General features: G+C 42.6%; 1 protein-coding gene and 1 long non-coding RNA gene across 7 annotated transcripts in view; one reads left to right on the top strand and one right to left on the bottom strand.

Moving 5' to 3' along the window:
• The window catches only part of SPECC1 (sperm antigen with calponin homology and coiled-coil domains 1), a 280,247-nt gene that overhangs the window by 87,074 nt on the left and 179,521 nt on the right, over positions 1-13,652 (top strand). For all 6 annotated transcript variants that reach the window (XM_049109489.1, XM_025428243.3, XM_049109490.1 and 3 more), the window contains one exon: positions 1,612-1,747. In XM_049109489.1, the coding sequence (XP_048965446.1) occupies positions 1,612-1,747 (136 nt within the window). The remainder of the gene's footprint in view (positions 1-1,611; positions 1,748-13,652) is intronic.
• Positions 1-13,652, bottom strand: part of LOC118354703 (uncharacterized) — a 57,030-nt gene that overhangs the window by 19,648 nt on the left and 23,730 nt on the right. The window lies entirely within an intron of this gene.

Here is a 13,652-nt window from a genome sequence, read left to right as displayed (position 1 = left end):
TGGGGGGCTCAATGGTTGAGTGTCTGCCTTTGGCTCAGGGTGTGATCCCAGAGTCCTGGGATTGAGTCCCGCATTAGGCTCCCTGTGGGGATCCTGCTTCTCCCTCTGCCTATGTCTCTGCCTCTCTGTGTGTCTCTCATGAATAAATAAAATCTTTTTAAAAAAATAATTTGCCCCTTCTGTTGACAACCATTTGGATGGTTCTACTTTTGGGCTACTGTAAATAAAGCCACTGTGAATGTTCCTTTGATGAACCTATGTACTCATTTGGATATAGACTTAGGAGTGGGATGACTGAATCATAAAGCAAATATTCTGCTTTAGTAGATCCTGCCAGTTTTAAAAAGCGGCTTACCAGTCCACACTCTCCCACCAGCAGAGCATGAGAGTTCTAGTTGCTTCAGAACCTCACCAACACTTGGTTTGCTTGTTTTTTTTTTTTTCTCTTTCAAGCCATTTTGCAGTGTGTGTAGTAATACCCTGAAATCTAAACAATGCAAAAGTGGAAATGTTTGTGTGTGTGCACGCACAAATATTTAAACACCTAACCTTCAGTAAATGATCCCAAGGCCAGTGGAGCAGGAGGGAGTAGAGCCGTTGGGGTCCCAGCCAGTGTGTGTGTGGGGGTGGGGGTGGGGCTGCTTGCTCCACATCTCCATTGACTTGAGGGCTTTTTCATACTACTTTTTCCAGATGTCATGTAGATTGGGGATGGCTCCGGGCATCTGCCTGGCTCCGGCCTTCTAATTCTATTCCTCTTCAGAGATATTCTTTCAAGAAGACTTAGAATGGTGGAGAAAATTTATTTGCGGTGTTTCTCATTAACCCTGAATGTAATTTACCTGGGCCGACCTGTGAGCTCCTTTAGGGGCTCCTCCCCCTTAGACTTCAGTTCCTCTTAATAAATGTTTTATGCTGGTTCCATGACAGGGAAGAAAGCAGAAAAGGAGCAGAAAGGTTCTGCTTTCTGTCTTCCGTTAGCAGTGCTCTTCTGGCCTCCAGAAAGTTCCTCTCTTCCCTTTGAACATGTTGTCTGTGTGAGGTCATAGGCAGAGTGCCTGGTGTGGAGCAGGTGGTGAAGATTCGGATCGTTTCTATCTCATCCTTCTACTTCCTCTATATATATGTGCATGTATATATACATATTTGTACGTATATACACATACATACATCTCTGTGACTGAGATATGTATTTTTAAGCTATTTTTTGTTGTCCTTGAATTTTTCGTGCATTACCCTATCTTGCCTTTTATGTGCCTCAGTTCTTTCTTCATCGGCTCCCATCTTTCAAACAAACAAACAAACAAACAAACAGAAAAACAGTTTTAAAAACAACAACAACAACACATTATTTGAAGTGTGACATGATGGGTAATAGACATCCATAATCTTATAATATATTTTGCAACGGTAATGGAAGATCATACTCTGACCTGTAAATGATAAGCACAGGTTTACGTAGCTTTGCATTTTTCCACTGCACACGATCGTGCTCCTCAGGGTGCCTTTAGTGCATCTTAACCACCGGGCAGGTGGTACCGCTCAGGGCTTTCTTGGTGTATAGCATGCCTTACTGACAGTGTATGCTTTCATCCTCCCTCTGTCTCTTAGCTCAAGAGGGCCAGTAGCGAGGACATGCTCAACAAACCAGGAAGTACCGCCACTTCGGGGGTAGTTCGACTGAAAAAGACTTCCACAGCTGGAGCCATCTCCGAGCTTGCTGAGAACCGCCTGAGGAGCAACCCAGGTAGGAAGGAGGTCAGAGGGCCCCAGGCAGGAGGGACTCACGAAAGAGGGACCCAGGCAGGGAGGACCCAGGTACAAGGGATCCAGGCAGGGGGGACTAAGGCAAGGGGGACCCAGGCGAGAGGGACCCAGGCAGGGGGGACCCAGGAGGGGGGACCCAGGAACACGGGATCCAGGCAGGGGGGACTCAGGCAGGACGGACCCAGGAACGAGGAACTCAGGAAAGAGGGACCCAGGCAGGAGGGACCCAAAAAGGGGGGATTCAGGAAGGAAGGACCTAAGCAGACCATTCATCTTGGCGTTATGAAAAACTCTCAATGACTCCTACATCCCTCCCCTCATCAGATTGTGTGTTATTGGCTCTCATTCCGGGCCAGGATGGGGTTTAGGCAACAATGTCCCTGCCCATAGGGAGTTTACATCTAGTGAGGAGCCGGAGGAGAGACAAAAGGTAATGAGAGTACTGAGGCTCCCTCTGTCCATCCAGGTGTCCATCTGTCACCATATGTGTGAAATCCTTTGGCGGTCCTGGCAAGGTGGTGTACATTCTGGGGTTGTGTTGGTGTGGGGTACATTAGAGGAGTGAATGATCCCATAGGTCTTTCGCAGATGTGGGTGTGCAACATCCTTCCTGGATCCTCTGGGACGGGGAAGACCCTCTGAGTGACTTAGGTGGCAGTGGCCTCTGGAACCCACAAACTTCCTCAGTTTTGCTGGTTTTCTGAGAATCAGAAAAAGGTTTTTTAATCATCATATTTGAGTTCAGAGCCTGGGAAGCATAAAACATCAGGAATGTATTTAATTTTCTTTAGGTAGACGTACATAAGAGAGCTAAGATTTCCATGGTCCAACTGTTTTAATGCAGATATCTGTGTATTGATAAACTAAGACAGGAAAATAGCTGAAGTATGTCATTATTAATTTGTAATGGATGTCGAACTGTGGTATTCTTATGATTTCTGCATTCTGCACAAACACCACAATCCAGATTAGCTTTTAAAGGTATATTTTAATTTATTCAATTTTCAAACAGTTGAATCTACAAAGAATATATGTGACTTTTTTTTTTTTTGGATGTAAGGGCCTCATATTTCTTTTTTTTCTTTAAAGATTTTATTTATTTATTCATAAGAGACAGAGAGAGAGAGAGAGAGAGAGAGAGAGAGAGAGAGAGAGGCAGAGACACAGGCAGAGGGAGAAGCAGGCTTCATGCAGGGAGCCCGATGTGGGACTCGATCCCTGGTCTCCAGGATCACGCCCTGGACCAAAGGCAGGCACTAAACCGCTGCGCCACCCGGGCTGCCCAGGGCCTCATATTTCTATACAATGGTTATACTATTTTAAAGACTGGTTTCATACTAAATACAGACTTTTGGTTTTAAAAATACAACAAATGAAAGTAGAACTTTTTTTTATCATGCCAACCTAAACATTAATTCCAAAAGTTAACAGCACCGCTAAAAAAAAAAAAAAAAAAAAAGACAGAATCATCTCACTCTCAAATATTGATGTAAAAATGTGGAATTGAAATACAAGCAAATAGAATTCAACAAAAAATTAAAAGAGTAAGAGTGTAGATAGCAACCGAGTGGACTTATGCTTTCCAAGAATGTGTTAGTATTTGGAAATTTAGGAATATAATCTGTTTCACAACATTAATAGACCAGAGGAGAACCATTGGTCATCTCAATAGAGATGGAAGACACGCTTGGCAAAATTAGCACTTCCTGATTTAAAAACAAACTTTGGATATACTATAAATGTAGAGATACTTCTCTAGTGGGATACAATATATGTATCTCAAGCCAAAGCCAGGGCTGTTCTCAAGGGTGAAATCTTGGAAGTATGCCACTAAAGTCAAGAATGATTCAAGATTGCCCATCATTACCACTGTCATCTAAATTTTTCTGCAAGCATTAGCCAAAGCAGTGAGACAGGAGAGCTCTAGCTACAGAAATATTGGAAATGAAGAAACAAAATGATTTTCTGCAGAGGATAACATTGTATGCTTAGAAAAATGCTTAAAATTTCCTGAAAATTGTGGCATTAGAAAGAACTTAGAATGTCCTGCAGATCTGTTAGATACAACAGGATTTAAGTGTGTGGTTGGTTATAGAATATCAAATATAAATAGCTTTCTTATCAGTAACTGGTTAGAAGAGATAAATAATACAAGAAATGATCCCATTTATAAAGGAATGTAAAAGGTAAAATACCAAGGAATAAAGTTAATATTACAAAAACCTGTATTTTTTTTTAAATCTTAAAACTCTCTTGAAGGACACTGAAGAAGATGTAAATAAGTAGAAGGACATCCATCGTTCTTGAGTAGGAAGATCAAATATAATAATAATATATAAGTATAATTATATATAAATATATTAATATAATAAGAAGTATATCTTAAATATAGTAACATTGTCTAAATTATTCTATGACTTTATCTTCATCTCAGTTAAGATATCAGTGGGAATTGATTTGGAGTGCAAACCCTAGTAAAGTGATATTGGATTTATCAAAAACAGTGGTTCTCAACTGGGGGCCTTTTTGCCTTCCACCCTAATCCAAAGAACAACTGGCATTGTCTAGGGACATTTTTGTCATAATAAGGGGGGTGCTACTGACATCTAGTGGGTAGAGGTCAGGGATGCTGCTGAACATCCTACAACACATAGGACAGCCCCCCCACAATAAAGAATTGTCCAGCCCAAAGTCTTAATAATGCCTCTGTTGATAAGCTCTGATCTCAAAGACTAAATATTCTAGAATAACCAGAATATTTCTAAAACACAGTAATCAAGGGGCTAAGTTTAAGCATCTTGGAACTGGAGAATAGGTATGCAATTGAGCAGAACAAGGGAGAAAATCCAGATTACACCGAGGGTAATATGATAGTATAGGATAAAAGCATTTTTTTTTATCAAGATAGATAATTCATTGGAAAATGATGACTGATTGGGTCTTCAGGAAAAAAATAAAGCTAAATCTTTATCTCATTCCTCTCATCAAAATAAATTTCAAGATTTCAGTATTATGAAGTGAAACCCTGAATGTGGAAAGAGAAAGCCTCAGAGTCAATTTGTAGTCTTGGTCTTGGAAGGGCCTTTCTAAGTAGAAACAAACACAGAAGCCATATAAGAAAAGATGAAAATTGGGCAGCCCTGGTGGCTCAGTGGTTTAGTGCCGACTTCAGCCCAGGGCCTGATCCTGGAGACCTGGGATCGAGTCCCATGTCGGACTCCCTCATGGAGCCTGCTTTTCCCTCTGCCTATGTCTCTGCCTCTCTCTCTCTCTCTCTCTGTCTCTCATGAATAAATAAAATCTTTAAAAAAAAAGATGAAAATTCATTTTGAATATAAAAAACTGCTTTGTAAAAACAGGGAAGTTATTTGCAATACATGTAACGAAAGGCTTATTCACAAAGAGTTTATATCAATCAACAAGAAAAAGAAAAAAAGAATAGAAAAAGGGCAGTTCACATTAAACCATAAAGACAGGTACTAGGAAAGATGCTAAGTCTCACATAGAGGTGAAGAGATGTAAATCAAAACAAGAATTAATATACTATTTCCTCTCATAGATGAACAAACTAAAACAGTTGATTATTTCTGGTGTTCTTAAGGGCGTAGGGAACTGGCGCTCCACGTATAGTTGTTGTACAAGGACAGTTTGATAATATCTGTCTAGATTTGAAATGCATATAATCTTTAACCAAGGATTTCTGCTCCTTAGCATTTAATATTACTGATTTACTTGAAAGAGGATGATGATCTATGTGGACAGTTGTAACATTATTTTAACAGTAAAATACTGGCAACACCTGAGTGTGTATCAGTACACAGTTGGTGGCATAATTGTACCCATAGAGAAAGATCAAAGTATATTAATAAGTGGGGAAAATAACATGGTGCTTATGATCTCGCTTGCTGTGATTTTTAAAAATATACAGTAATTTAGTATTTGAAATCATAACTTTTTTTCTGGAGGGATTAAAAATGATTATCTTTGAGGAGTTACCAGAATTGGAAGTTGTGAGGGAAAGAGCCTTCATTTCTATATTGTTTGAATTTTTTTTATTTTTTAAATTTTATTAAGATTTTATTTATTTATTTGAGAGAGAGAACAGGAGTGGAGGGGAGGGGCAGATGGAGAGGGAGAAGCAGACTCCCCGCTGAGCAGGGAGTGGGGCTCAATCCCAGAATCCTGAGATCATGACCTGATCCAAAGTCAGACACTTAACTGAGCCGCCCAGATGCCCCCTGTTTGAAATTTTTTAAACATATAGATACACATGTGTGCTTTAAAAATTAAAAACAGAATAATATACAGGTTATAATCTAAACTTTTTTCTTTTGCCTTGACCAATCTTCCCCATCTACTTGCCTTTTGTAGTGTTTATTAACCATTTTTGTTAATGAACTGTTTGGTTGTTTGATCACAGCATGTTCTTCCTATGTTCAAAATTCCAGAGAAAGACTTGGGTTTAATACTGGCTCCTAAGGTGGGTTCACTCCCACCTCCCCCCTCCAGGGCATTCAGGTGCTTATTTATCAAATTAAGGAAATCCCTACCCTGCTATGTGGAGATGTCCTCAAGACAGTACTCTCTAAACTATAATGGGCTACTGGAATGCAAGATACAATTATTATTCCTATCATTCCCATTCGAATTCAGTTTGCCACATACTTTGTTACAATGAAATTACATCCTTTAGATTAATAGAGTTGAATCTGAAAATTACATTTTGTCTCTGGAAATCTATTTTTAAATGTAGCCAGTCCTCCACAGTGTTTTAATCAGCTTTGGGACAGCTGGCGCTTTTGTGCATTTGTCATGTATCCCCAAACTGCCTCACTCTTGGTGAATCCAGACCCACGCATCATGAGCCAGCTGTTGGGCTGCATGGTGGGTGATGCTGCCCATCAGCCAGTGCCTCTGGGCTGGAGGTGTCCCACCTCTGCAGATGTCCAGGAGTGTCAGGTAATCATTTGAACACTGCATCACATTTTGTCTTTTTTTTTTTCCACACATGTGAAACCAGGAAAGGAAAGTACTGGTACAAGTAATAAGTGCAGGTTTTTAAATCTCCATACCATGAAGACAAAGATGTGAATAATTGTGTTAGAAATGGCATCTCCATTGGATGCTGGATTTACCAGACTTACATCAGTTCTCTATATGTTAAAAGATATAGTTGATTTCTTCTTTAAGGAAAGATATAATTATAAATCATATGTAGACTCTTAAGGGACAGAATTATTTCTATGGCCCTCAAGTCTTAGATTTCGAAATTTTGGCTTTGGGACAGGTTTTCTATAATGTATGGTATGTATTATCTGTGTTTTCTTTCAACTGTACCAATCTTAAAAAGGATCTTGTCATGAAATTATAATATAGGGATGCCTAGGTGGCTCAGTGGTTGAGCATCTGCCTTTGGCTCAGGTCGTGATCCCGGGGTCCTGGGACTGAGTCGTGCATCAGGCCCCTGTGAGGAGCCTGCTTCTCCCTCTGCCTATGTCTCTGCCTCTCTCTCTATGTCTCTCATGAATAAATAAATAAAAATCTTTTTAAAAAATAAATTATAATATAGTGTTATGTTTTAAATTCTTTGGTTAGGAGTGCCTGGGTGACTCAGTCATTTAAGCATCTGCCTTTGGCTCAGGTCATGATCCCAGGGTCCTGGGATCAAGCCCCACATCCCTGCTCAGCGAGAAGTCTGCTTCTCCCTTTCCCTCTGTGTCTCCACCACCCTCCTCCCCCTTGTGTACACGGGTGCGCATTCCCTTCTCTCTGTCTCAAGTAAATAAGTAAAATCTTGGGAGAAAAAAAGTGACAATGTGGTCCTTTATCCAAGTCAGGAAATTTGGCTTCAGAAAGGCCAGACGAGGGGATCCCTGGGTGGCTCAGCGGTTTAGCCCCTGCCTTTGGCCCTGGGGCGTGATCTTGGAGTCCCAGAATCGAGTCCTGCATTGGTCTCCCTGCGAGGAGCCTGCTTCTCCCTCTGCCTGTGTCTCTGCCTCTCTCTCTCTCTGTGTCTCTCATGAATAAATAAATTTTTTAAAATCTTAAAAAAAAAAAAAAAAAGAAAGGCCAAACGAGTTTGGCTTTGTAACTAGCATGCCCACCCAGCGCTTCCACACTCAATATGTGCTCCTACTGATCCTCAAGATCAGTGTTATTTAACCTGTCTGCATTACAGCCCGGACGTGTCCTTCTTCCTTTCCTCCCATTGTGCATATCTCATCTCACCTTTAGGAGTTGATTTAGAGAACCGAGTGGTCCCTTGCGGGTAGGCAGTTGGCCTCCCTCCTTTTTTTATTTTTATTTTTTTATTTTTATTTTTTTTTAAATTTTTATTTATTTATGATAGTCACAGAGAGAGAGAGAGGCAGAGACACAGGCAGAGGGAGAAGCAGGCTCCATGCACCGGGAGCCCGACGTGGGATTCGATCCCGGGTCTCCAGGATCGCGCCCTGGGCCAAAGGCAGGCGCCAAACCGCTGCGCCACCCAGGGATCCCTCCCTCCTTTTTTTAAATTTTTTTTTTATTTTTTTATTTTTTTTGGAGTTCAATTTGCCAACATATAGCATAACACCCAGTGCTCATCCCGCCAAGTGCCCTCCTCAGTGCCCATCACCCAGTCGCCCCAACCCCCCGCCCACCTCCCTTTCCATTACCACTTGTTCGTTTCCCAGAGTTAGGTGTCTCTCATGTTTTGTCACCCTCTCTGATATTTTCACTAATATTCCTCAGCCATTAGAAACGACAAATACCCACCATTTGCTTCGATGTGGATGAAACTGGAGGGTATTATGCTGAGTGAAGTAAGTCAATTGGAGAAGGACAAACATTACATGGCCTCACTCCTTACCACATCCAGTGCTCACCTCAGGGTCCCAGGGAATGTTGGGGAGAGCGCCCACAAAGCTACCGAGGAATCCAGCCACTAGATGGCAGCCTTATCAAAACTCTGCCGTTAGGAGCCCGCATTCTGCCCAAAGGTGTAACTACCAGACGTGAGAAGCAATCCTCCTTTTAATCATTTGTTAAATTCAACAAATATTTTTGAGTGCCTACTATGTGCCCAGCACTGTTCTAGGAAAAAGGAATCGTCAGTGAGCAGGACAGAGATGCCTGTGTTCACAGAACCACATAGACCTGCTTGGAAGAGGTGATGAAGTCAGCGGGGTAAAAAGGGGTGACCCGAGGAGGACAGCAGCGGGAAGACCAGGACAGAAAGGCCAAGGAACAGAAGAGTGACATGATCTGACTTCATTCTGAAGGGAGTCCTTGGCTGCTTGCTGAGCAAGGATGAATGAAGTGGGAGCCCAGGCTGGGAAGGAGGTGGCCTGGGCTGGGTGGTAGCTGTGGAGCTGGGAGCAGGTGTCAGGCTCTGGGTGTATTTTGAAGGTGGAGTCAACAGCCCTCAACTCTTCTGATGGGTTATTTTTAATTGTGGTAAACACACATGACATAAAAATGATCATTTTAAACTTTTTTTTTTAAGAGAGAGAGAGAGAGATCACAAGAATGGGGAGAGGGAGAGGGAGAGGCAGAGAGAGTCTTCAGCGGGCACCACTTTCAGCCCATAGCCCAACACAGGACTCGATCTCACAACCCTGAGATCATGACCTGAGCTGAAATCAAGAGTTGGACACTTGAAGGACTGAACCACCTAGGCGCCCCTCATCTTAAGCATTTCTTTCTAAGTGCACAGCTCAGTGGGGCATCAAACACATTCACACTGTTGCATGGCCATCTCTACCATCCACCCATAGAGCACTTCTTTTTTGCACAGCTGAAACTCTACCCCGTTCAGCACTAACCCTTGCTCCTTCCTCCCCTAGCCCCTGGCAACCACCATTCTACTTTCAGCCTCGATGAATTTGCCTGTCCTGGGAACTTCACATATGTGGAATCAGGCAGTCTTTAGTGTCTGACTTATTTCACTCAGCATAACCTCCTCAAGGTCCTTCCATGTTGGATACCATTAATATTATTAATGCTGGATACTATTACGTTGTATGCATGTACCACACTTTGTTTATCCATTCATCCATCAATGGATATCTGTGTCATTTTCACCTCTTGGATGCTGTGAATAATGTTACTACAACCATTGGTATGTAAATAGCTGTCTGAGTCCCTGCTCCTGATCCTTTGGGTTTTATAGCTCAGAGTGGGATTGCTGATTCTCCCAGTAGGTTTGAGGTAGACGTAGGGTCAGATTTCTGCTCACAATGTCTGTGGGGCAAGTGAGCTGAGATCTGACAGGTACACGTGTCCCTTCTGGACACAGCGCTTGTCCAGGAGGAGGTACCCATGGATGAACATGATAAAAACTGGCCCTACTTACAAAAGTGTTCATTTAGACGGTTCTAAACATAGCACGTGTGGGAATTAAAAGAATGCATTATTTTAAATTGGTATCAGTGTTTTCTCAGAGTTAAGTAAATGGAATATTCAGTGCCAGTTGCACCTTGGCCAAACTCTGTGATAATGCTCACGGAATCTCAGACATCCCAGAGGACGAAGCAGCCGTGATTCCAGCGTCAAAGCAGGCTCGCTTCCAGAAAGGCGTTCGTGTCCTCAGTTACATGCATCAGACCCAGAGTAGCTTAGGCTCCACGATCTAAGATGCTTGTCCTCTTTGACATGGGAAGGCACTAATTCCTCTAACACAGAAGGTGGATGTTCTTATTGCCATGTTACATACGAAGGAACAGGCTCAAGTGGGTCTGGCAGTGTTCCTAAAATCACACCCAGTCTGAATTCTTCCCTCTGCCATAATCTTTGCCAGGGTTGGGGAACCTGTTTTCTTCCCCCATCATCTTCGTCTATTAATGGAATTACCATCCATAGCTCACATTCTTGCACGCTGTGTGCTCACCACTGTTCTAAGGACTTGATAAGTATTATCTCCTTAAGTCTCCACAATAACCCTAGGACACAGGATCATCACTCTCCTTGCCATTTTCTAGATCAGGGAAATTAAGCAGACTATGCAAGGTCAAGCTTAGTACATATTGAGACTGGAACTTGCCAATGAGAAAACAGCCCGAGAAACTATGGTATGGGTTGGCTTGCTGGCATGAGAGTGGAGGTAGAAGGATGATGGAGGTCTCGGGAATAAGAGGCCAGAGAGTGGGTAGGTTAGGCCCGCATACAGGGAGATTGCTTCATGAGCCGGGATGTGAGGGTCTTGAGAAATTGGGGTGAAGGGTGGTCAGTGGATGACTACGAAGGGAAGAGGATGTTGGGTTCCACAGCATGGACTTCAGAGATGGATGGGGGCCTTTGGCAGGATGGAGGAGAGACAGTTGGAAAGTGACAGTTTGGGGTGGGGAGGACACCCACACCAGCTCCTGGCCCGTAGGATCTGGAAATGTGAGAAAAGAACAGACCGGCTGGAAAAGGAAGCTGGGGGCATCATTCAGCCTCAGAAGTGATAGGACATTCAGAAATGAGGCTCAGAATTAGGGGTGCGCCGATTTCCACCGGGAGTTCTCAGGGGTCCTGCGGTTGTTGAGGGCGGAGGAGGGGGCACCGCGTCTGTTTGGGGATGACAGCCTGCACAATCACAGAATGCCAGGAACGAGGTTTTGCGTTTTGTTTTGGTTTGTTGTTTTTTTTTTTTCCATAATACTATATGGATCATTGATGAGTATGTTTTGTGGTTAAAAAAATTAATACTGTAGATTCAGAATTTTCATTTTTCTTCTATCTTTTTCTACATTTAAGTTCACTTTTTTCTTCTGGTAAGAACACTTAACATGACCCCTACCACCTTAACAAATCCGGTATTGTTAGCTATGGGCACCATTTTGTATGGCAGATCTCTGGACCTGGGGTTTTTTTGTTTGTTTGTTTGTTTGTTTTAAGATTTTATTTATTTATTCATGAGAGACACACAGAGAGGCAGAGACATGGGCAGAGGGAGAACCAGGCCCCCTATGGGGAGCCCGATGCAGAACTTGATCCCAGGACCCCGGGATCACTCCCTGAGCCAAAGGCAGAAGCTCAATCCCTGAGCCACCCAGTCTCCCCTGGAGCTGTTGTATCTTGCATGATTGAAACCCCACCCACTAAACAGCAACTCTCATTTCCCCTTCTTCCCAGCCCCCAGCAGCCACTGTTCTACTCTGCCTCCATGCAGGGAAGAGTCTGGCTCCTTTCGATAACTCATGTAAAGAGAATCATACAGTATTTGTCCTTCTGTGACCAGCTCATTTCACTTAGCATGTCTTCATGGTTCATCTAAAACTACCTTCCTTTTAAAGGCTGAATAATATTCTCTTGTGTGTAAGTACCACATTCTCTTTATCCCTTCATCATCGAGGGACCAGGAATGAATTTTAACTTCCAGCAGTGCCTGGAGTAACCCTGGTGTGAGGAGGCTTTGAACTTGGTACTAATGTCAATCAAGCCCTGGATTCTTTGCCTGATGGTACCTACAGTGGTTCCCTGCATGTCCCAGGAGTGTGTGGTCAGTCAGGGCTTTGGAGTTGGGCCAAGGGTTTCCTTCTTCCCTAGCACCGAAATAAAAGGTGGAGAGCTGGTTTGGGCTTGTTGGTGCCCCTGGGTTCTTTTTTGGAGCTTGTGGTTCACAGAGGTGGGAGCTTTCCCTGAATTTCCCCCCAAAATATTGACATTTTTATAATCTTTCTATTCAGAAATGTGGGTGTCTCTCCATTTCTCCGAGATTTCCTTTTTGTCTTTCAATAAAGCTTGGTTTTCTTTTTCTCCCCCTCCACTTCCTCCTCTCATTGTTGAATTTATGTCTAAGTTTTATACTTTTAATACTATGTGCATGGGACTCCTTAGTCATTTTGTTAAGTAAGCTCTAGGCCCAACATGGGACTTGAACCCACCACCCCAAGATCAAGAGTCACATGCTCTAACTGACTGAGCCAGCCAGGTGCCCCTCCTTAGTCATTTTATTAATATGGAATGCTTCATAAATTTGTGTGTCACCTTCCATACTAACTTCTCTGTCATTCTAATTTTAGAATGTGCTGTGCTGACGTAAGCACTCATGGTACTTTTTTTTAAAAGATTTATTTATTAGAGAGAAAGAATGCGCATGGGAGGGAGAGGAGAGGCAGAGGGAGAGGGAGAGAGAGAATCCTCAAGCAGACTCCCCACTGAGCATGAAGCCTGATGTGGGGCTCAATCCCAGACCCTGAGATCATGACCTGAGCTGAAATCAAGAGTCAGATGCTTAACTGACTGAGCCACTCAGGCGCCCCTCATTGTATTTTTTTAAGTAGAAATTTCCTAGTATTTAATTTGTAACTCCCTCCCTCCCTCACTGGTACTAGTGGTTTCCTTTTATGAATGGTTTCCCATTGATTCTCATGAGTTAGAATACTAAGTGGACGATTATATCAGCTGCAGATATCAATGCTTTTTGTCTCCTCCATTCCAGTAATTGTACCTTTTGTTGTCATTGTTGTTAAGTTTTTCATTTTAATCCCAGTGTAGTTAACATAAGGTGTTATATTAGTTTCACGGGCACAATATAGTAATTCAGCAACTCTGTACATTACCCAGCGCTTATCATGATAAGTGTATTCTTAACCCCCATCACCTATGTCACCTATCCTCCTGACTCACCTCCTCTCTGGTGACCACCGGTGGTTTGTTCTCTAGAATTAAGAGTTTGTTTCTTGGTTTGCTTCTCTCTCTCTCTCTTTCTCTCCTCCCTTTGTTTATTTCATTTCTTAAATTCTGCATATGAGTGAAATCATATGGCATTTGTCTTTCTCTGACTTATTTCACTTAGCATTATACTCTCCAGCTCCATCCATGTCATTGCAAATGGCAAGATTTCCTTCTTTCTTATGGCTGAGTAATATTCCCTCACATATATACACCACATCTTTATCCATTCATTAGTTGATGGA

The sequence above is a fragment of the Canis lupus genome, chromosome 5, assembly GCF_003254725.2.
Source record: "Canis lupus dingo isolate Sandy chromosome 5, ASM325472v2, whole genome shotgun sequence".
Taxonomy (NCBI): Eukaryota; Metazoa; Chordata; class Mammalia; order Carnivora; family Canidae; genus Canis; species Canis lupus.
Note: the sequence above shows the minus strand (reverse complement) of the source record. Positions and strands in the feature narration are given on the sequence as shown.